Raw genomic sequence first — 24507 nt, 5'->3', positions numbered from 1 at the left:
CCATCGGGCAAGCTGACACCCTGGCCAGTCCGCCACTGGTGACCCCCCCCCCAAGAGCTGAAAGTTATGTATAGTGCGGTTGCCACAAAATACTAGAAATGAGATTGTTTCAAGTTGACGACATTTTATTAGAATCTCATAACTTTCATTAGCAAGGTGTGATGGTCTAGACAAATATATACTAGGGCCAACCTGTAGTTGAACAAGAACTCTTACATAATGCACCCACAGATGCCAGGAAGGAACTGCACATTCAGATCAACAAATTCATTCATAAACTAATGCATTCTATGGTTACAAGCCAAACCTTGCTGAACCTCACTGCAGTGTAACTCAACCTGTCTACATGGGGCACCTGATCTACAAGCTACAATGTGTTGCAAGGAACTGCAGATTAGTTTAGTTCAGAGACACAGCTTGGAAAAAGGTCCTTCAGTCCACCGAGTCCGTGGCAACCAGCGATCCTCATGCACTGACAATATTGTACACACACTAGGGACAATTTACAATTTTACCAAGTCAAATAGCCTACAATCCTGCACATCTTTGGAGTGTGAGTGAAAACCGGAGCTGAGTTAATCCTGCAGTTTGTGTCTACCAGCTAAAATCATCTTTAATGGCAGATTAAGATAATTATTTGTATAAAGAAAAGCCTGTTTACACATTATGGGGCAAGTTCCGTTTGCTTCAAATATGATTGTTGTTTGTGTTTGCTTTCTCTACATCATATGCCACATATATTAAATAATCATTAATGCACATCGTTTCACATTGTGATTACTAATTATAATGTTTTATAACCTAATAGGATATGCGCTGTCTCATAGAAATAGACACATAGGAAATAGGTGCAGGAGTAGGCAATTTGGCCTATCGAGCCAGCACCATCATTCAATATGATCATGGCTGATCATCTAAAATCAGTATTCAAGAAGGAACTGCAGATGCTGGAAGATCAAAGGTACACACAATTGCTGGAGAAACTCAGCGGGTGCAGCAGCATCTATGGAGCGAAGGAAATAGGCGACGTTTCGAGCCGAACCCCTTCTTCAGACTGATGGGGGGTGGGGCGGAGAAGGAAGGAAAAAGGGAGGAGGAGGAGCCCGAGGGCGAGGGGATGGGAGGAGACAGCTCGAGGGTTAAGGAAGGGGAGGAGACAGCAAGGGCTGGCAAAATTGGGAAAATTCAACGTTCATGCCATCAGGACGCAAGCTGCCCAGGCGGAATATGAGGTGCTGTTCCTCCAATTTCCGGTATTGCTCACTCTGGCAATGGAGGAGACCCAGGACAGAGAGGTCCGATTGAGAATGGGAGGGGGAGTTGAAGTGCTGAGCCACCGGTAGCTCAGGTAGATTATTGCGGACTGAGCGGAGGTGTTCGGCGAAGCGATCGCCCAACCTCCGCTTAGTCTCCCCGATGTAAATCAGCTGACATCTAGAGCAGCGGATGCAGTAGATGAGGTTGGAGGAGATACAGGTGACCTTTGTCGCACCTGGAACGACTGCTTGGGACCTTGAATGGAGTCGAGGGGGGAGGTGAAGGGACAGGTGTTGCATTTCTTGCGGTTGCAACGGAAAGTGCCCGGGGAGGGGGTGGTACGGGAGGGAAGGGAAGAGTTGACAAGGGAGTTGCGGAGGGAGCGGTCTTTGCGGAAGGCAGACATGGGGGGAGATGGGAAGATGTGGCGAGTGGTGGGGTCACGTTGGAGGTGGCGGAAATGGCGGAGGATTATGTGTTACATTTGCGGGCTGGTGGGGTGAAGGGTGAGGACCAGGGGGACTCTGCCCTTGTTGCGAGTGCGGGGATGGGGAGAGAGAGCAGTGTTGCGGGGTATGGATGAGACCCTGGTGCGAGCCTCATCTATGGTGGAGGAGGGGAATCCCGTTCACTAAAGAACGAGGACATTTCCGATGCCCTGGTATGGAATGTCTCATCCTGGGAACAGATACGGCGTAGGCGGAGGAATTGGGAGTAGGGGATGGAATCTTTACAGGGGGCAGGGTGGGAAGATGTCTAATCTAGATAGCCATGTGAGTCAGTTGGTTTGTAGTGTATGTCGGTCAGAAGTCTGTCTCCTCCAATGGTCTCCTCCATTGCCAGAGTGAGCAACACTGGAAATTGGATGAACAGCACCTCATATTCCGCCTGTGCAGTTTGCTTCCTGATGGCATGAACGTTGAATTCTCCCAATTTTGCTAGCCCTTTCTGTCTCCTCACCTTCCTTAACCCTCGAGCTGTCTCCTCCCATCCCCCTGCTCTCAGGCTCCTCCTCCTCCCTTTTTCCTTTCTTCTCCCCCCCCCACCCCCCATCAGTCTGAAGAAGGGTTTCGGCCCGAAACGTCGCCTATTTCCTTCGCTCCATAGATGCTGCTGCACCCGCTGAGTTTCTCCAGCAATTTTGTGTATCTAAAATCAGTATCCCGTTCCTGCTTTCCCCCCATATCCTTTGATTCCATTAGCCCTGAGAGCTAAATCTAACTCTCTCTTGAAAACATCCAGTGAATTGGCCTCCATTGCCTTCTGTGGCAGAGAATTCCACAAGATTCACAACTCTCTAGGTGAAAACGTTTTCCCTCATCTAAATGGCCTACACCTTATTTTTAAACTGTGATACCTGGTTCTGGACTCCCCCAACATCGGGAACATTTTTCCTGCATCTAGCCTCTAGAACTTTATATGTTTCTATGTTTTATATGTTTCTATAAGATCTCTACTCATCCTTCTAAATTCCAGTGAATATAAGCCCAGTCGAATATGAACAATAAAAATGACAGATTAGAACACAGTCAGTACCCCTCCACAAAATGGAAGATGAGTAATCCCACAGTTTTGGACCTTTTGAGACAAAACAGGGTTTAAGGAACAGTGCAAAACTAATTCCATTTTTAAGAAACCAGGTTAACCCAACGTGGAACAACAATGTCATAGCACCTGAGTCTGAAGAAGGGTTTTGGCCCGAAACGTTGCTTATTTCCTTCACTCCATAGATGCTGCTGCAACCGCTGAGTTTCTCCAGCATTTTTGTGTACCTTCATAGCACTGTGGTTTGGGAATAATATTGAAGTGAAATACCAAAGTACATAGTTCAAATTATACAAAGTCCATGGTAGATTACTTTCAGTTCAGTTTCAGATTCAGATTAATTTATTGTCATGTGTACCAAGGTACAGTGAAAAGCTTTTTGTCGCATGCTATCCAGTCAGCAGAAAGACAATACATGATTACAATCAATCCATTTACAGTGTATAAATACATGATATGGGAATAAGGTTTAGTGCAAGGTAAAGCCAGTAAAGTCCGATCAAGGATAGCCTGAGGGTCATCAAAGAGGTAGATAATAGTTTAACACCGCTCTCTGGTTGTGGGAGGATGATTCAGTTGCCTGATAACAGCTGGGAAGAAACTGTTCCTTAACCTGGAGATGTGCGTTTTCACACTTCTATACCTTTTGCCTGGTGAGAGAGGGGAGAAGAGGGAATGGCCAGGGTGCGGCTCGTCCTTGATTACACTGCTGGCCTTGCCGAGGCAGCGTGAGGTGTAAATGGAGTCACTAGAAGGGAGGCTGGTTTGTGTGATGGTCTGGGCTGCGTCCACAATTCGCTGCAGATCATTGCTGAGGTTGGTTTGTTGTTAGAGTTGTGCAGTGTGGTTCATGAGCCTAATAGTTGCAGGGAAGAAGCTGTACTTGATCCTGGTGATAACAGGTTATCAGACTCCTGGATCTTCTTCCCGGTGGTAGCAGTCAGATAAGAGCATGGCCAGGGTACTCACTGATATTTAGCTGCCTTCTTGAGGTAGTGCTTCCTGTGGATCCCTGTAATGGCAGGGAGGTCAGTACCCATGATGGACCAGGCAATGTCCATCACTTTCTGCAGCTTTCCATGCTCTTGGGCATTTGAGATAACAAACTAACAAGTGATCATGACTTTCTTAAATGTTCAAGTTCAAGTTCAAGTCAAGTATTGTCATGTGTTCCTGATAGGACAATGAAATTCTTGCTTTGCTTCAGCACATAGAACATAGTAGGCATTTACTACAAAACAGATCAGTGTGTCCATATACTATAATATAAATATATACACACATGAATAAATAAAATGATAAAGTGCAAATAACAGATAATTGGTTATTAATAATCAAAGTTTTGTCCGAGCCAGGTTTAATAGCCTGATGGCTGTGGGGAAGACGCTATTCCTGAACCTGGTTGTTGCAGTCTACAGGCTCCTGTACCTTCTACCTGAAGGTAGCAGGGAGATGAGTGTGCGGCCAGGATGGTGTGGGTCTCTGATGATACTGCCAGCCTTTTTGAGGCAGTGACTGCGATAAATCCCCTCGATGGAAGGGAGGTCAGAGCCGATGATGGACTGGGCAGTGTTTACTACTTTTTGTAGTCTTTTCCTATCCATGGCGCTCAATTTGCCGAACCAAGCCTCGATGCAACCGGTCAGCATGCTCTCTACTTGTAGAAGTTGGAGAGAGTCCTCCTTGACAAACCGACTCTCCGTAATCTTCACAGGAAGTAGAGGCGCTGATGAGCTTTCTTGATAATTGCATTAGTGTTCTCGGACCAGGAAAGATCTTCAGAGATGTGCACGCCCAGGAATTTGAAGCTCTTGGCCCTTTCAACCATCGACCCATTGATATAAACGGGGCTGTGGGTCCCCATTCTACTGGTATGTGGGATCCCAAAGCAGATGATGCTCCTGGTGAAAGTGTCTAGGTCTTTTTTACTGTGGGACATCTTCATGCCTTCCAGTTAAATCTAGTAAGATGTCTTCAGGAAGAAAAGTCAGCACTGCTGGAAGTTCAAGTGTCATGGCGTCTTAGAGTCATAGAGTGATACAGTGTGGAAACAGGCCCTTCAGCCCAACTTGCCCACACCGGCCACCATGGCCCAGCTACACTAGTTCCACCTGCCCGCGTTTGGTCCCTATCCCTCCAAACTTGTCCTATCCATGTGAACAGTCACAGGCACAGTTTATGGACTACAAGTGGAGTTATGATGGCAGAGATGGTGATAGGGGAAAGCGAAGAAAGATAATGAGAAGGATATTGCTTGTGTTCCCAGCTAGAGCACTTCAGTTCCTCCTGAAGGATCTTCCCAAATGTTTAACTGTTGGCCTATTCTGGCCGACCAGCTACTGCTCATGTAGTTACACAGATGGTTTCAGCACCACTTGGGCTTCTTCATGGGTTCAATGAAAATAATGTCATTAGTATCAATTGAGTCAAGAGACTTTGACTTTTAATTTTAATTAGGTTTCTGCCTGACTGTATCTTTTATAAGGCTAATGAAGATAAAATATCGAAATATCGAGGTCCTATTGAAGGGTCCCGACCCGAAACATCATCCATCCTTTTTCTCAAGAGATGCTGCCTGACCAGCTGAGTTACTCCAGAACTTTGTGTCTATCCTCTATCTGCTAAACCAGCATCCGCAGTTCCTTTCTGCATGAAGATAAAATGTTGCTGAGTGCCAGTAAGTTGATTTGCCAGCAAGAAGAAATTAAAATCACCCATCGACCTGTCGGAAAGAGGAGACACCTCATCTAGTGTTCAACAAATATAGTGATAACCTCATCTGCTGCCAAATAAGCAGTGTTGCGGGACTTAACTGGTCCTGTGGTGCTGTGGTAGAATTCAGCAATGTGATGTAACACAGGCAATCTAGTTAATGATATCCTGCACATGTTTCTATAACTTGGCATAGAATTTGTTCAAATTGGCATATGGTTCAGCTTTCCAAGTATAATATTGAACTGGTGTTAACATGCAATTTACTGAGTGCAGTCCAGTCATTGTTTACTTCATGTACAGAGGTGGTTGGAGATCTCAGGTATTGCTTCGACATTCCCCCATCTGTAAGGTGATGCCGGTACCATCAATAATGGAGAGAGCTAAAGCCTGATGATAGGGTTGGTGTGTCTGGTCTCTTTTTACACTCTGCTTTCTCTTCCGATCACATGACCCCTTTCAGAGCAGTAATTTTTCATGAGAGCTGTGCAGCTATGCGGGAGAGAACAGAAAGCGACTTGTTGTATGAATGTGACAAGGAGGATAAAGGGGAGGAAAGAAAATCAAAAATGACACCGACATGAAAGACAAGAAGAAAAAATCAAAGGAGCATTTGGACGAAGATTTGGAGGAAGAAGAATTACTGGACAAGAGGAAGAAAAAGAAATCTTCATCAAAAGAAGAGTCAAATAAAAGGTCCAAGTCAAAAGGTTCAGTTGAAGACGATGATGAAGATGAAGAAAAACAGAGGAAGAAGGAGAAGAAAAAAGGGAAAAAATCCAAGAAGGGCTCTGATGATAGTGGTGATGAAAAGAAAGGAAAGAAAAAAGATAAAGGGAAAGGAGAGAAGACAAAAGGCAAAAAGTCCAAGAAAGAATATAACTATCAAGAAATCTACGAACAAGAACTATTGAACTACTGCACAGAGGCATCAGATGATGGAGAGGATCCGTACCACAGGAAGAAAGGTCACTATTACACCAATCTCTTATTAGCTCTGTTTATTTATCTCAATTCCTTCTATCTATAAATTTGCTCAAGGTACTGGGTGCGATTTTCAGTAGGATATTACCCCACTTTTTAATTAAACTAATTTTGTGAGGGAAGTGTATATAAATCGTACCCGAAATCTGAAAGATCCTGTATATGAATTAAGTTTTCGATCGGAAACATTCCTGTGACCTCCACTTTCATGTATTGCACATTCGTTCTTAGATATCTGGCAGCTGCAGTTTTGTAAAAGTATGTACCTCTTTTATTTCCGTGTCATTTGAACCACACAGGCTGCCTTTTTGACTCAAGCCGCACTTCAGATCCTCATATGAAATGGAGGACTAAATACACTATTTCATGTTTATCAAGAGATCAAATAAGCATAGTCAGGAGGATCGAGTGGTCCAGACATGGTTGCACATAATTTTCATGTTCTCTTGCATTTTCAGAAATGTTCAAGTACTGCAGTAAAGTCTGATACTCTGTTTTCTGTGGGTATTAAGTCTAATATATTGCTTTCCTTAAGATATGACATGTAATTAATACACTTGCCGTCGATAATACATTGCTCTATGTCAGTGTGGATTCCATTTCACCCGTCTTCACCAATTATAGATTCTAATGTTTTTCTCTGAACTTAGATGTAACGCAGTAAATTATGTATAGAAATGCTCTGTGACTATAGATTCCAATATAGAGAATCTAATTTCTGATCTAGTGTACCTTGTATGGACCATATCATACTCGTTATGAACGATAAATTCATTTTGTGTACCTAGTGAAATTTAATTCCAAATCACAAGCATAGACCCCATGAGTATCAATCCTAATGTAGCATCATTTATGAGCATAGTTTTGTTTCTCAATTGCTGATTCTTGTAAAGTGCTTTGTGAGTGTGGTCTTATTAACATGTATCAATTCTAATGTAACATTCTGTACACTTGCAGATTCTAGTATTGCTTATGGTTATTTATACTAGTTTTACAGATCGCAACAGTATTTTATAGGAGTGTTGATTCTAGATCGATGTTCTGCATGGATATAGATAGCAGTCCATTAGCCATGGGGAGGGGGCAGAGTTGCTGGTGGAGTGTGGTCTGTAGAGGGAGCAGGAGAGTGTTAACAGGAACTACCACCGAGCACATTGTCTAAAATGTGGACGTTTTTGTCATTTTTGAAGGGTGAGGATTTGAGAGGCAGGCCCGAAAAACACTGGAGATTCAGATTTAGAGGCAGAAAGAGCATTTGGAAGGGTTTCAGTAGCGGTGAGGGTGAGGGAAATGATTAGGGGATTATGTTACATAGGCAGAAACAAGCAGACTGAGTGATGGATTGAATATGTGTTCAAAGCTCAAGTCTGCGTTGGAGGCAGCATCAGGTTTTCACGGCCTGCTTCAGTCTGAATGAAGGGCCAGATAATCAGTGCCAATGAACTGTCTGAAGTGGGCACGGGAAACTACAGCATTTACATCTTAACATGAACCTGAGGGAATTCTGACTCCTCCAGTAACATAATAATGAATTACGGAATAATGAAAGGCGTAGATGGAGTGGATGTGGAAAGGATATTTACACTGGTGGGAGAGTCTGGGACTTAGCCAGAGATCATAGCCTCAGAATTAAAGGGCGCTTATTTAGAAAGAAGGTGAGGAAGAACGTCTTTACGCAGAGAGTAGTTAATCTGTGGAACTCATTGCCACAGAGTGTTGTGGAGGCCAAGTCAGTGGATATTTTAAAGGCAGAGATAGACAAATTCTTGATTAGAATGCATGTCAAGGGTTATGGGGAGAAGGCAGGAAATTTGGATTTGGAGGTAGAGATCAGACATGATTGAATGGCAGAGTAGACTCGATGGGACTAATGGCCTAATTCTAACGTGAACTTGTCAAGTCAAGTCAAGTTTATTCGTCACATACACATATGAGATGTGCAATGAAATGAAAAGTGGCAATGATTGCGGATTGTGCAAAAAAAACTGCAAAACAGAATGGAACAGAATCACATATTCACATATTACATATTTGTGGAAAGAAAAAAAGAAAAACAGCAATTAAAAAAAGACACCACACAACAGTAGAATGGTACAGTAAAGTTAGTCCCTGGTGAGATAGGTGTTTACAGTCCTAATGGCCTCTGGGAAGAAACTCCTTCTCAACCTCTCCGTTTTCACAGCATGGCAACGGAGACGTTTGCCTGACTGTAGCAGCTGGAACAGTCCGTTGCAGGGGTGGAAGGGGTCTCCCATGATCTTGTTGGCTCTGGAGTTGCACCTCCTGATGCATAGTTCCTGCAGGGGGGTGAGTGTAGTTCCCATAGTGCGTTCGGCCGAACGCACTACTCTCTGCAGAGCCTTCTTGTCCTGGGCAGAGCAATTCTCAAACCAGATGGTAATGTTTCCGGACAAGATGCTTTCCACAGCCGCTGAGTAGAAGCACTGGAGGATCCTCAGAGACACTCTGAAAATTCCTCAATTGCCTGAGGTGGTAAAGGTGCTGCCTTGCCTTACTCACGAGTTGCGGTGAATAATAGTAATCACTGAAGATAGATACAAAATGCTGGAGTAACTCAGTGGGACACTCCATGGGATACTGAGATACCAACCGAACTATTCTTAATAAGTGGAGGAAAGGAATATAAAACAAAAGAGATAGGATAGGATATCTGAGGGATAGGATATAGAGGCATTTGAAACATAGAAACATAGAAATTAGGTGCAGGAGTAGGCCATTCGGCCCTTCGAGCCTGCACCGCCATTCAATATGATCATGGCTGATCATCCAACTCAGTATCCCGTACCTGCCTTCTCTCCAAACCCTCTGATCCCCTTAGCCACAAGGGCCACATCTAACTCCCGCTTAAATATAGCCAATGAACTGGCCTCGACTACCCTCTGTGGCAGAGAGTTCCAGAGATTCACCACTCTCTGTGTGAAAAAAGTTCTTCTCATCTCGGTTTTAAAGGATTTCCCCCTTATCCTTAAGCTGTGACACCTTGTCCTGGACTTCCCCAACATCGGGAGCAATCTTCCTGCATCTAGCCTGTCCAACCCCTTAAGAATTTTGTAAGTTTCTATAAGATCCCCTCTCAATCTCCTAAATTCTAGAGAGTATAAACCAAGTCTATCCAGTCTTTCTTCATAAGACAGTCCTGACATCCCAGGAATCAGTCTGGTGAACCTTCTCTGCACTCCCTCTATGGCAATAATGTCCTTCCTCAGATTTGGAGACCAAAACTGTATGCAATACTCCAGGTGTGGTCTCACCAAGACCCTGTACAACTGCAGTAGAACCTCCCTGCTCCTATACTCAAATCCTTTTGCTATGAAAGCTAACATACCATTCGCTTTCTTCGCTGCCTGCTGCACCTGCATGCCTACTTTCAATGACTGGTGTACCATGACACCCAGGTCTCGCTGCATCTCCCCTTTTCCTAGTCGGCCACCATTTAGATAATAGTCTGCTTTGGGTGGACAAGGGCTGATTAGGGATAGTCAGCATGGTTTTATAAGTGGGAGGTCGTGTCTCACAAATCTGATTGATTTTTTGAAGACATGATCAAAATGGTTGATGAGGGCAGAGCTGTAGATGTTGTGTACATGGATTTCAGTAAGGCATACGACAAGGTTCCGCGTGGTAGGCTGCTCTGATCGCATGGGATCCAAGGAGAGATAACAGAATGCATAGAAAATCAGCTTCATGGAAGGAAGCAGAGGGTGATGGTGGAAGGTTGCTTCTCGGACTGGAGGCCTGTGACTAGTGGTGTGTCTCAGGGTCCGGTGCTGGGCTCGTTACTGTTTGTCATCTACATCAATGATTTGGATGAGAACATACACGGCAAAATTAGCAAGTTTGCTGATGATTCAAAAGTGAGTGGTTTTGCAAATAGTGAAGTTGTCTGTGAAAAATTGCAGCAGGATCTGGATCAATTGTCCAGGTGGGCTGAGGAATGTTTGATGGAAGGTAACACAGAGAAATGTGTTGCATTTTGGGAAATCTGACATGGGCAGGACCTACAAAGTGAATGGTAGTACTCTGGGGAGTGTTGTAGAGTAGAGGGATGTAGAGCAGGTGCATGGTTTCTTAAAGGTCAAGTCGCAGGTGGATAAGGTGGTCAAAATGGCTTTTGGCACATTGGCCTTCATCAGTCAGAGTATTGAGTATAGAAATTGGGAGGTCATGTTGCAGTTGTACAAGACATTGGTGAGGCCGCATTTAGAGTATTGTGTTCATTTCTGGGCACCATGTTATAGGAAATATGTTGTCAAGCTGGAAAGGGTACAGAGAGGATTTACAGGAAATGTTGCCAGGACTCGAGGGTGTGAGCTATAGGGAGAGGTTGAATAGGCTGGGTCTCTATTCCTTGGAGCGCAGCAGGATGAGGGGTGATCTTATAGTGGTGTATAATATCATGAGAGGAATAGATCGGGTGGATGCACAGAGTCTCTTGCCCAGAGTAGATGAATTGAGGACAATAGGTTTAAGGTGAGGGGGAAAAGATGGTACTAGGAATCTGAGGGGTAACTTTTTCACACAAAGGGTGGTAGATATATGGCTGCCAGAAGAGGTAGTTGAGGCTGGGACTATCCTAACATTTAAGAAACAGTTAGACGGGTACATGGATAGGACAGGTTTGGAGGTATATGGACCAAATGCAGGCAGGTGGGACTAGTGTAGCTGGGACATGTAGTTCATTCGTGCTCTTTAGTTGTTGATAGGATGGTTCAGTTCCCTGATAGCTGCTGGGAAGAATCTGGAGCTGTGCATTTTCACACTTCTAAACCTTTTGCCTGATGCCCAAAAATGCCAAAAAGTTTCCCTGGAGAAACAATCGATCCTAGAGGAGATGACTCGCCTTCATAGAAACATAGAAACATAGAAATTAGGTGCAGGAGTAGGCCATTCGGCCCTTCGAGCCTGCACCGCCATTCAATATGATCATGGCTGATCATCCAACTCAGTATCCTGTACCTGCCTTCTCTCCATACCCCCTGATCCCCTTAGCCACAAGGGTCACATCTAACTCCCTCTTAAATATAGCCAATGAACTGGCCTCAACTACCCTCTGTGGCAGAGAGTTCCAGAGATTCACCACTCTCTGTGTGAAAAAAGTTCTTCTCATCTCGGTTTTAAAAGGATTTCCCCCTTATCCTTAAGCTGTGACCCCTTGTCCTGGACTTCCCCAACATCGGGAACAATCTTCCTGCATCTAGCCTGTCCAACCCCTTAAGAATTTTGTAAGTTTCTATAAGACCCCCTCTCAATCTCCTAAATTCAGAAGTTTGCTTTCTCTGTCACCCTATCAGGATATTTTCAGGTCTACAAAATTATGTGGAATAGATTGGGTAGACACACAGAGTCTGTTGCCCAGAGTAGTTGAATTGAGAACCAGAGGGCATAGGTTTAAGGTGGTGGGGGGGGGAAGATTTAATAGGAACCTGAGGGGGAATATTTTTACACAAATGGTGGTGGGTGTATGGAACGTGCTGCCAGAGGAGGTCATTGAGACAGGTAGTATCTCAACGTTTAGAGGCGTACATGGATAAGACAGGTTTAGAGGGTGGGCCAAATGCAGGCAGGTGGGACTAGTGTAGATGGGATATGTTGGTCGGTGTGTGGGCAAGTTGGACTGAAGGGCCTGTTTCCACGCTGTATGACTCTATGACTCGTATTGAACTTACATGCCTGACCGAGTGAGAGCTCTCAACCTCATGTTTAAGAAGGAGCTGCAGATGCTGAAAAATTGATGATAGACAAAAGTGCTGGAGAAACTCAGCGGGTGAGGTAACATCTATGGAGCGAAGGAAATAGGCAACGTTTCGGGTCGAAACCCTTCTTCAGACTGATGTGAGGGTTCGGCGGGGCGGGAAGAAGAAAGGAAGGGGCAGAGCCAGTGGGCTGAGGGAGAGGTGAGAAGGGGAGGAGAAAGTAAGGACTACCTGAAATTAGTGAAGTCAATGTTCATACCGCTGGGGTGCAAACTGCCCAAGCGAAATATGAGGTGCTGCTCCTCCAATTTATGGTGGGACTCATTCTGGCCATGGAGGAGGCCCAGGACAGAAAGGTCAGATTCGGAATGGGAGGGGGAGTTGAAGTGCTGAGCCACCGGGAGATCAGGTTGGTTATTGCGAATCGAGCGGAGGTGTTCGGCGAAGTGATCGCCAAGCCTACGCTTGGTCTCGCCGATGTAGAGCAGCTGACATCTAGAGCAGCGGATGCAATAGATGAGGTTGGAGGAGGGGCAGGTGAACCTCTGCCGCACCTGGAAAGACTGATTGGGTCCTTGAATGGAGTCAAGGAGGGAGGTAAAGCGACAAGTGTAGCATTTCCTGCGGTTGCAAGGGAAGGTGCCCGGAGAAGGGGTGGTTAGGGTGGGAAGGGACAAATTGACCAGGGAGTTACAGAGGGAGCGGTCTCTGCGGAAAGCAGACAGGGAAGGAGATGGGAAGATGAGCAAAGGAAATTGGCAAAGTTTCGAGTCGAAACCCTTCTTCAGACTGATGTGAGGGTTAGGGGGGCGGGAAGAAGATAGGAAGAGGTGGAGCCGGTGGGCTGAGGGAGAGATGCTCTAGATGTCAGCTGATCTACATCGGTGAGACCAAGCTATCGTTTCGCCCAACACCTCCGCTCGGTTCGCAATAACCAACCTGATCTCCTGGTGGCTCAGCACTTCAACTCCCCTTCCCATTCCGAATCCGACCTTTCTGTCCTGGGCCTCCTCCATGGCCAGAGTGAGGACCACCGTAAATTGGAGGAGCAGCACCTCATATTTCACAGTTTGCACCCAGAGGTATGAACATTGACTTCTCTAATTTCAGGTAGTCCTTACTTTCTCCTCCCCTTCTCAGCTCTCCCTCAGCCCACTGGCTCCACCTCTTCCTTTCTTCTTCCCGTCCCCCCAACTCTCACATCAGTCTGAAGAAGGGTTTCGACCCGAAACATTGCCTATTTCCTTCGCTCCATAGATGCTGCTGCACCCGCTGAGATTCTCCAGCATTTTAGTCTGCTCTCAACTTTATGTCTGATTGTCTGCACTGTTGAGATGGATTTCTCTATTGCAACGATATGTTTCCTCCACCCCCCATCAAACCCACTACACTGCAGTAACCCAGTTGCTGTGAGTTGGAGGCCTTTCCCTATACCTAGCTTCAGGCCGATGAGAGTCCTGCCCTGCCACATGTCCTAATTTTAGATGCAACACCTTTCTGACACATCCTTAATTGTTCCAATGTTCCTGTTGCCCTTCACTCTGCAGTTTATGAAGTAGTGACTGTGACTGGCGATGTCCGAGGCGCTGGAACCGATGCCAATGTTTTTGTGACTTTCTTTGGCGATTTTGGGATTACACCAAAAGTGCACTTGACCAGCAAGTAAGTAAACTGCATTTACAGTCCAGGGTCTTCCTGGTTTGGTCAAGGCAGCAACTTAGCTTTCCCCAGTGAGGCAAACGGGAGGATATCATCAGAGTTACTCAGGGCTAAATCTTGTTAGTGAGTGAACAAAACTTACTCCTTCTTTATAACAACCATTTTCTTTGCCATTCATAACATGTTCTTCTTGCAAAACGTTAGGGGAAAATTTGAAAGAATTCAGCAAGATGATAGCTTATATAGAGATAAACTGCATCCATTAGTGGTTTGTTCAAGAACAAGGGAATATGGATTTAAAGGGTGGATAAATGACTAGGGAGGGTGTGGGGATGTAAGGTTTATCTTTTAAATGCAATCTACGGTTTTGATCCATCATTGAGTGTAAGTGTGGGGGAACACAGAGTTATACCGGGAAATAGTGGGGGAAATGACCGATGAGATTTAAGGACTGATTGTTCTCCTGCAGTGCTGTAATGATTCTATAATTTTATAATGAAATAAACCCCATGCTTTGTTTCCTTTAGTATATTGGGTGTAGTATATTGTGGTAAAATATATTTTGGATTGCAAATGAAAAGAATGCTTTTATGACATAACAATGATATCAGGTGACATTTTATTACTCGAAGAAAGTCATCTTCATTTATATTGCAAACTCCTCATTCTTGTTGTAGTTCTCATAATATTTTAAAGGCGTAGTGACCCATGGAAACAGTTGTATGGGCTGCTTCAGGTTGTCAGGGTGACAGAAACCTTCATCATCACGGATTAACAAACTCATCAGGAAGGCTGGGGGCGGAGTTGGATTCACTGGAGGTGGTCTTGGAGTGGAGGATGCTCCTCAAACTGCAGAGCATCTTGGACAATACAGCTCACCCCCTTCACACACTTGTCGACCTGAGGAGCACCTTCAGCAACAGACTAGTTCCACTAAGATGCAGGACAGGAACACCACAGGAGATCCTTCTTCCCCGTGGCTATCAAACTGTACAACTCCTCCCCCTTCTGTCATGGGGTAGACTGATTCCCCTCCCCCCCCCTCCCCAATCTTTGCACATCTCCAATCCTTTCCACTCGTCACTTTAATTTCATGTTTAATGGATCTTGTGTTTTATGACTGTTGGCAGATCAATTTCCCTCCTGGGATAAATAAAGTTCCATCGTATTGTATCAAAAGAACACCCGTTATAAGGATGGGTAGTTCCTACAGGCAGCAGTTCACCAACCATTAAACTCTGACTTTACTGAAACCCAGTGGGGGAAAATCCAAGAACAATTTTATTTTAACTTTCCAGTTTCTTCTACAATATTTCAGGCAGAAAAATGTACCATAACCAAGACAAAGGAAAGCTGCTGGATATGTTGAAAAGGGATCCAGCTAGTTTGAAATGTTATCACATCAAGGGTGCATAAATAGTGTATATTTTGTGTTACGAGAATATAATGCATCAGGTAAAACATACTTTGTGTATAAGAAAGTGACTATTTAATATATACAGTGATTATGGAATATTCAATGTATTTTGACGACTTATTTGACCATGATCTTAACACTTCTATTTATCCATTTCTACAGCACAGAGAAGAGGTATCCACACATTTTAGGTTAACAAATAAAAGGAGAGAGATACTGAGTTTGACCGCTTGAATGTGTTTGTGTTGGCTTGAAGAAAATACATGAAATTCTAGACCTGTTTTGCTATGTTTTGCCTTTTGAGGTGAAATGTGAAACGATTTCTTGCTGCAGAACTCGACTTACTCCATCTATCGACTCACGCATGAATACATGTGCACGTCATAGAGTCATAGAGTCATATAGCAATACACGGAAACAGGCCCTTCAGCACAACTTGTTCATGCCAACAAAGTTGCCCCATCTGCACTGGTCCCACCTGCCTGCATTTGGCTCCCCTCCCTCCCTCTCCCTCCCTCCCTCCCCCTCCCTCCCTCCCTCTCCCTCCCTCCCTCCCTCCCCCCCCCCCCCTCCCCCCCCCCCTCCCCCTCCCTCCCCCCCTCTCCCTCTCCCTCCCCCCCTCCCCCCCCCTCCCCCCCTCTCCCCCCCTCTTCCCCCCCTCTCCCCCCCTCCCCCCCCCTCTGTGTGGGGGTGGTCACCCAGTGTGAGTGTGATTCCGCAGGCCTTTCCCCCCTGCAATCTGTGCGTTGATTAGGGAACGTGATGCTGCACGGGTCCCATTTGGTCTAGTGTCTTTTAAATATTGTTATAATATCTGCCTCCAGTACTCCCACTAGACATTTGTTCCATACACCCACCACTCTGTGTGGAAAAACTTGCTCCTCAGATTCCTATTAAATCTTTCCCCTCTCACCTTAAACCTATGTCCTCGGGTTCTGATGATTCCTCAACTCTGGGTAAAAGCCTATGTGCATCTATTCTTTCCATTCCCCCCCCATGATCTTATTCACCTCTATAAGATCTCCCCTCTTTCTCCTGCATTCCAAAGAATGAAGTCCTAGCCTGCCCAACCACCTCATAAATCTTCCCTGCACTCCTCTCAGCTTAACAACATCTTTGCAGGTTGGCCAAAATTGAACACAGTATTCCAAACGTGGCCTCACCAACGCCTTGTACAACTGTAACATAATATACCAACCTCTATACTCAATACCCTGTTGTATCTTGATAATTTTCCCCATTATCCACAACTGGGGAGAGAATCCAGATATCGGAGGTGCAAAGGGTCTTGGGAGGTAGACAAAAGTGCTGGAGAAACTCAGCGGGTGCGGCAGCATCTATGGAGTGAAGGAAATAGGCAACATTTTGGGCCAAAACCCTTCTTCAGACTGATGTAGGGTGGGGGGAGAAGAAAGGAAGAAAGGAGGAGTCAGAGGGTTGAGGGAGAGCTGAGAAGGGGAGGAGACAGCAAGGGCTACCGGAAATTGGAGAAGTCAATGTTCAAGCCGCTGGGGTGCAGACTGCCCAAGCGGAATATGAGGTGCTGCTCCTCCAATTTCCGGTGGTGCTCACTATGGTCATAGAGGAGACCCAGGACAGAAAGGTCAGATTCGGAATGGGGGGGGGGGGAGTTGAAGTGCTGAGTCACCGGGAGATCAGATTGATTAATGCGGACCGAGCAGAGGTGTTCAGCGAAACGATCGCCAAGTCTACGCTTGGTCTCACCGATGTAGATCAGCTGACATCTAGAGCAGCGGATGCAATAGATGAGGTTGGAGGAGGTGCAGGTAAATCTCTGTCGCACTTGAAACGACTGTTTGGGTCCTTGAATGGAGTCGAGGGGGGAGGTAAAGCGACAAGTGTAGCATCTCCTGCGGTTGCAAGTGAAAGTGCCCGGGGAGGGGGTGGTGCGGGTGGGAAGGGAAGAATTGACCAGGGAGTTACGGAGGGAGCGGTCTTTACGGAAAGCAGACAGGGGGGGAAATGGGAAGATGTGGCGAGTGGTGGGGTCATAATAGACAATAGACAATAGGTGCAGGAGTAGGTCATTCGGCCCTTCGAGCCACAACCGCCATTCAATGTGATCATGGCTGATCATCCCCAATCAGTACCCTATTCCTGTCTTCTCCCCATATCCCCTGACTCCGCTATTTTTAAGAGCCCTATCCAGCTCTCTCTTGAAAGCATCCAGAGAACCTGCCTCCACTGCCCTCTGAGCCAGAGAATTCCACAGACTCTCCACTCTCTGTGAGAAAAAGTGTTTCCTCGTCTCCGTTCTAAATGGCTTACTCCTTATTCTTAAACTGTGGCCCCTGGTTCTGGTCTCCCCCAATATTGGGAACATGTTTCCTGCCTCTAGCGTGTCCAAGCCCTTAACAATCTCATATTTTTCAATGAGATCACCTCTCATCCTTCTAAACTCCAGAGTGTACAAGCCCGGCTGCTCCATTCTCTCAGCATATGACATTCCAGCCATCCCGGGAATTAACCTACACTACACTCCCTCAATAGCAAGAATGTCCTTCCTCAAATTAGGGGACCAAAACTGCACACAATACTCCAGGTGTGGTCTCACTAGGGCTCTGCACAACTGCAGAAGGACCTCTTTGCTCCTATATTCGATTCCTCTTGTTATAAAGGCAACATGCCATTCGCTTTCTTCGCTGCCTGCTGTACCGGCATGCTTACTTTCATAGACTGATGTACAAAGACCCCCAGATCCCGTTGTACTTCCCCTTTTCTCAACTTGACGCCATTTAGATAGTAATCTGCCTTCCTGTTTTTGCTACCAAAGTGGATAACCTCACATTTATCCGCATTAAAATTCATCTGCCATGCATCTGCCCACTCCCCCAACCTGTCCAAGTCACCCTGCATTCTCATAGCGTCCTCCTCACAGTTCACACTGCCACCCAGCTTTGTGTCATCTGCAAATTTGCTAATGTTATTTTCAATCCCTTCATCCAAATCATTGATGTATATTGTAAATAGCTGCGGTCCCAGCAGCGAGCCTTGCGGTACCCCACTAGCCTCTGCCTGCCATTCTGAAAGGGACCGGTTAATCCCTCCTCTTTGTTTCCTGTCTGCCAACCACTTCTCTATCCGTCAGCAGTCTACCCCCAATACCATGTGCCCTAATTTTGCCCACTAATCTCCTATGTGGGACCTTCTCAAATGCGTTAGAGGTGGCGGAAATGACGGAGATCTATTTGTTGTATGTGACGGCTAGTGGGGTGGAAGGTGAGGACTAGGGGGACTCTGCCCTTGTTCCGAGTGGGGGGATGGGGAGAGAGAGCAGTGTTACGGGGTATGGAAGAGACCCTGGTGCGAGCCTCATCTATAGTGGGGGAGGGGAACCCCTGTTCCCTGAAGAATGAGGACATTTCCGATGCCCTGGTGTGGAACACCTCACCTTGGGAGCAGATGCGGCGTAGACGGAGGAATTGAGAATGGGGATGGAGTCCTTAGAGGAAGCAGGGTGGGAAGAAGTGTAGTCTAGAGAGCTGTGAGAGTCAGCGGGTTTATAGTAGATGTCGGTCAGAAGTCTGTCACCTGCGATGGAGATAGTGAGGTCAAGAAATGGTTGGGAAGTGTTGGAAATGGTCCAGGTGTATTTGAATGCCGGACGGAAGTTAGTGGTGAAGTTGATGAAGTTAGTGAGTTGTGTGTGGGCGCAGGAGGTGGCACCGATGCAATTATCGATGTAGCGGATGTAGACGTTGAGGATGGGGCCCTGGTACATCTCGAACAAGGATCTACAGAGAGGCAGGCATAGCTGGGGCCCATGGGCATGTCTTGGGAGTGCTGTGCAGGATTTCCAAAAGGTTAATCTGCAGGCCGAATCAGTAGTAAAGAAAGTAAAATCAATGCTAGCATTTATTTGAAGAGGCCATGTATACAAAAACAGGGATGTAATGTTGAGGCTCTATAAGGCGCTGGTAAGGCCGCATTTGGAATATTGTCAGCAATTCTGGGCACCATTTCTGAGGAAGGATGTGCTGACCCTCTCCAGAGGGTCCAGAGGAGGTTTTCAAGAATGATCCCAGGAATGAGTAGGTTAACCTATGATGAGCCTTTGTCGGCAATGGGCCAGTACTCGCTGCAGTTTAGAAGAATGGGGGGAGATCTCATTGAAAGGCTTGGATGGAGTGGATGTGGACAGGATGTTTCCACTAGTGGGAGAGTCTAGGACTAGAGGTCATAGCCTCAGAATTGAAGGACATTCTTTTAGAAAGGAGATGAGGAGATATTTCTTTAGTCAGAGGGTGGTGAATCTGTGGAATTCTTTGCCACAGACGGCTGTGGAGGCCCAGTCAGTGGTTATTTTTAAGGCAGAGATAGATAGATTCTTGATTAGAACAGCTGTCAGTTATGGGGAAAAGGCAGGAGAATGGGGTTATGAGGGAGCAATAGATCGGCCATGATAGTAATGACGGAGTAGACTTGATGGGCCGATTGGCCTAATTCTACTCCTATCACTTATGACATGATCTTTCTGTCATATGCAAACTTACTTATCAGCCCACCTACATTTGCATCCAAGTCATTCATATATATCACAAACACTGGAAGTCCCGATACTAATCCCTGTGGAACACAACTGGTAGCAGGCCTCCAGTAAGAATAACCGCCTTCCATCACAAACCTCTGTATTCTATGGGCATGCCAATTTTCAATCTAATCTCCCAAAATCCCATGTATCTTAATCTTCTCCGGCAGCCAACCATGAGGGACTTTGTTGAATGCTTTACTAATGTCCACGTATACAACTGTTCTACCTGCATCAATCATCTTTGTCACCTTCATAAAATGCTCATCAGGCTTGTAAGACATGACCTACCTTGTCCTTGCTGAATATCCCTAATTCCACTCCCTGCCAAATTTGAGTAAATCCAACCGCCAGAATCTTCTTTAATAATTTCTCTCACATTGACGGAAGGGTCATTGCCCTATAATTTGCTGGATTATCCTGATTACCATCCCTAAACAACTATTCACCAGTTCTTGGTCACCGTGTGTTCCTGGTTCCTACTCACCTACACCATTTGAGGCAGGCAGAATCGGGCTCCAAGGACAGGAGAACCAACTAATCCAAATGAACTGGTGTCCTGTAGATGTCAGCACTGTAGCATGTCACCGACTGAGGAAGTCAAGTGTCAAGGTTCAAGGTTCATGGTATCTAGTTGCTGCCAAATCCATTGAGAGGCAGGTAGCCTGCTAATCAAGTCAAGTCAAGTCAAGTCAAGTTTATTTGTCACAATCCAAGTCCTGGGAGAAGTGTTAGCCTCTTCCTCCTCAGTCTGACCTTCCTTTCCCCTTCCAAAGCTGCATCTAATGATAATACCCCATCCCACCAACACTTATCTCATTCTTAAGCCCTTTCTCTTGTGCTGGAGTAACTCAGCAGGGCAGGCAGCATCTCTAGGGATCTTGGATAGGTGACGTTTTCGGGCCAGGACACGTCTTCAGTCTGAAGAACGATCGCAACGCGAAAAGTCACCTATCCTTGTTCTCCAGAGATGCTGCCTGAGCCACTGTGATTCCTCCAGCACTTTGTGTCCTTTTGCGTAAACCAGCATCTGGTTATACATTTTAATTTTATTCCCACTGGCCCCAAGTGGCATTCTTGTCAACATCATTTAAATGATGAAGGGATTCAATCCATTAAACACCAAGGTTTTCCCTTCCATTCTGTATCCATATGAACCCCAACATTTACTGAATTGAAACCAGCTCTCTCTATAACAACTTCACACCTGTCTATTTCTGCCTCCTTCAACACATAACCAGTTTGATCCTTTTTTGAAATTATTCCATCCTCATTATTTTTTAACACTCAACTTATGTGAACTAACCAGATGAATGTCCTGCTGCCAGGCCTCGGCCAAGGTACTCGAGGCACCAACCTATGTAAGATGAGGAGATATCAGAGTGACTTTACATAGATTTGACTCTTTGCAGTAAACTTGGTTAAAGCTGCACCTCAGAATTATATTGCTGCGTGGAACAACGCACTCTGAACCTATTGCCACCGGCTGAAATTTTATCTATTTGGTTTCCTCCATTTGGTCTATGTTTCTCTCTTGAACAAGTACCCTTCACCTTCACCTTCAGTCTCAACAAGAGTCTCAGTAAGAGTCATAAGATGTTCGGATCTGTCACTATACGCAGCCTAATTATCTTGTCATCCCTGTTTCCAGCTGGGATAACTTGATCAGAACCATTCTTTGACACTGGATATTATGTTTAAGTTCGACAAACCATAGCAAAAAGGATAGAATATCATGTATCTTCATCTGTAACAGGATCGCGCAGTAATGTTGGCTATTTGAGATACAAGAAAACACATGAGATTCCAGACCTTCTTATCATGAGCTGTTAAAGAATCAGTGGCTTCTTTGTTAAATGTGATGCCATTCTATTATGAACCATCTGTTCTTTATAATTGAATTCTATGTACGACATTCTGACAATTTCATTACAGCCAGGAGGTTAGTAATTAGACCCCTAGATGCTGAGGTAATGTGCAGATGCAACAGCCTTTAGTAAAGAATTCTTGCCACGCAGCTGCACTGAGGCATTTTAGATTTACCAACAGGAATGAGAAAGTCCCGTTAATCGAATAACTAGACCAGCTGCCCATTTTGTTTAGTCCGTGCAAACTGCCAACCTTTCATACATTTATTTTATTATCTGTTGCATTGGCACTGCTGAAAAGTGAGTTCTTCCTTCCCTGTGTCTCTGCCTCTGGACTCCATTGGCATTCGTACTTCTGGAACCGCTGCAAATGCAAGGATGGATGGATGGATGCACCAGAGAACTGCTTTAGTTTAGTTTAGTCTAGAGATACAGCGAGGAAACAGGCCCTTTGGCCCACCGACTCAGCGCCGACCAGCGATCCCCGCACACTTTACACTGTCCTACACACGCTAAGGACATTTTACAATTATACCAAGCCAATTAACCTATAAACCTGTATGTCTTTGGAGTGTGGGAGTAAACCGGAGGTACCGGAGAAAACTCACGCAGGTCACGGAGAGAACGTACAAAGTCTGTACAGACAGCACCCATGGTCAGGATCAAACCCAGGTCCCTGGTGCTGTAAGGCAGCAACTCTACCGCTGCACCACCATGCTGCTCCTCCAAAGAAAATGGGAAAGGACAACTTGACTGGTCAAGTTATTCCGCCAACGCTCCTTCAACAGCAGATCATCATGTATATCTGTTCTTCATTGGAAGATGCCTGGCACAACCTTATAAAGGAGGTCTGATAAAATGTTCTCCCCAAACCACTCAGCCATTTGATCCACAAATCGTGGAACGGTTCATTTTACTCCCTAATGGGCTGACACACTTTCATCCATTTCTACAACATGGAGACAGGCCCTTCAACCCACCGAATCTATGAAGGCTATGAAACACCCACCTACATTCACCCAACCTGACACCCACTCTTTCTCTGATACTCCTCCAAACAGCATATCCAACCACAAAAAGCCATGATAAGAGGATAGAAAATGACGTATGGAATATTCTCGAGATTAAAAAATTCTCCTCTCGTTTACTCCGAATGTTTCAGGCTTTTGCTTTTGAGAAAATGCATGATGTTTTAGACGGATTTGTCAGGATTTGGTTAGTGTTTGGACCAAGAAGGCTGGGGTTGGAAGCCCCGTTCGATATCTGGCAGCTTCCATATCTGATAAAAACGATGAAACATCATGAATCTTCTGTGGTTCTTACAGTCATTGCTAGTGCCTATTTTTTTTTTTCTCTGAGCAACTTGGAGAAAAACGAATACATGCAATTTTACACCGATTGATCATGCGTATCTTCTGAGCAATACAACAAGCGAGTCAGGAGATGTACACCATGATAAATGGGATAAAATGACATGTATTTTTCTTTTTTAAGTGTTCAAATGATCAATAAATAACAGTTTGAAAACAAAACCCACATTTGGGGCATAATCCAGGAAGGTAAGTGTCCCTGGTAAAATCTCCTACCAGGTGTGCATGTAGTAATGATCATAAGCTTTGAAAATATCACAGCAATATCAATTATCCTCATAGCTGCTACGAATTGCAAAGATAAAAGTCAAATGACAAATCAATTTTAATAATAAATTATAACTGTATGCTAAAACAGTCTTGAAATATAACCTCGATGAATAGTTTTAGACAAGTTAAAGATTTGGATATTAATCAAATAAAGAAAGATATTTATTTCTATCCATTTGAATGTTGTTTGTTGAATTATGACTGGATAACTTGAGAAATCCAATGGTATTTTTTTTTTACAATATTGTTAATTGCCTCGGGATTCTATAGGAGGGACAAAATATAGAGGAAACAGTGAATTAGAGACGAATAGTGAAAGGCCTGGATAGAGAGAAGGTGGAGAGGATGTTTCCACGTGGAGGAGTCTAGGACAAGAGGCCATAGCCTCAGAATAAAGGAAATGAAGAGGAATTTATTTAGTCAGAGGGTGGTGAATCTGTGGAATTCATTGCCACAGACGGCTGTGGAGCTCAAGTCAATGGATTTTTTTTTGGCGGAGATTTATATATTCTTGATTAGTAAAGGTGTCAGGGGTTATGGGGAGAAGGCAGGAGAATGGGGTTGAGAGAGAGAGATAGATCAGCCATGATTAAATGGCAGTGTAGACTTTATGCACCAAATGGCCTGATTCTGCAAATAGTCAATAGTCAATAGTCAATTTAATTGTCATTTTTACACAACATAATTTACATTTTACATAAACATCCATCACGTTGCTGTGATGGAAGGCCAAAAAAAAACGTATCTCTCCACTGCACTCTCCCCCCCCCCCCCCCCCCCCCGATGTCAGAGTCAAAGTCAAAGCCCCCGGCTGGCGATGGCGGTTGTCCCGCGGCCAGCCACGCCGGGTGGTGCGAGGTCGCACATCGGGTCTTGGTGTTGGAGCCCCCGGCGTGCGCTCGCAGAGTCTCGCGGCCATTCCAAGCCGCGCGGGGCAGTGATGTAAGGCCGGCTCCAGGAGCTCTTCAACCCCGCAACTCTGGCGGGAGAAGTCGCCGTTGCGGGAGCCCTGAAAAGCGGTCTCCCTCCAGGGATCCGCGGGCTCCCGGTGCCGCCGTCCGCCAGACCCGCAGTTGCAGCCTCCGAATCTCCGGAGGTCGGGCCGCAGCAGCAGCAGCGCTCCACCACCGTTCCACCCGCTCTGGACTCGGCCAGCTCCGCG

General features: G+C 45.4%; 1 protein-coding gene across 1 annotated transcript in view; it reads left to right on the top strand.

The window, feature by feature from the left end:
• loxhd1a (lipoxygenase homology PLAT domains 1a) overlaps positions 1-24507 on the top strand; it is a 207014-nt gene that overhangs the window by 49855 nt on the left and 132652 nt on the right. Inside the window, exon 9 of the mRNA XM_055648000.1 lies at positions 13760-13874. Coding sequence (XP_055503975.1) covers positions 13760-13874 — 115 coding nt within the window. The remainder of the gene's footprint in view (positions 1-13759; positions 13875-24507) is intronic.

Source organism: Leucoraja erinacea, chromosome 1 (assembly GCF_028641065.1).
Source record: "Leucoraja erinacea ecotype New England chromosome 1, Leri_hhj_1, whole genome shotgun sequence".
In the NCBI taxonomy this organism is placed as follows: Eukaryota; Metazoa; Chordata; class Chondrichthyes; order Rajiformes; family Rajidae; genus Leucoraja; species Leucoraja erinaceus.
The sequence above is the reverse complement of the archived record's forward strand: the minus strand, read 5'-3'. Positions and strand labels throughout refer to the sequence as shown.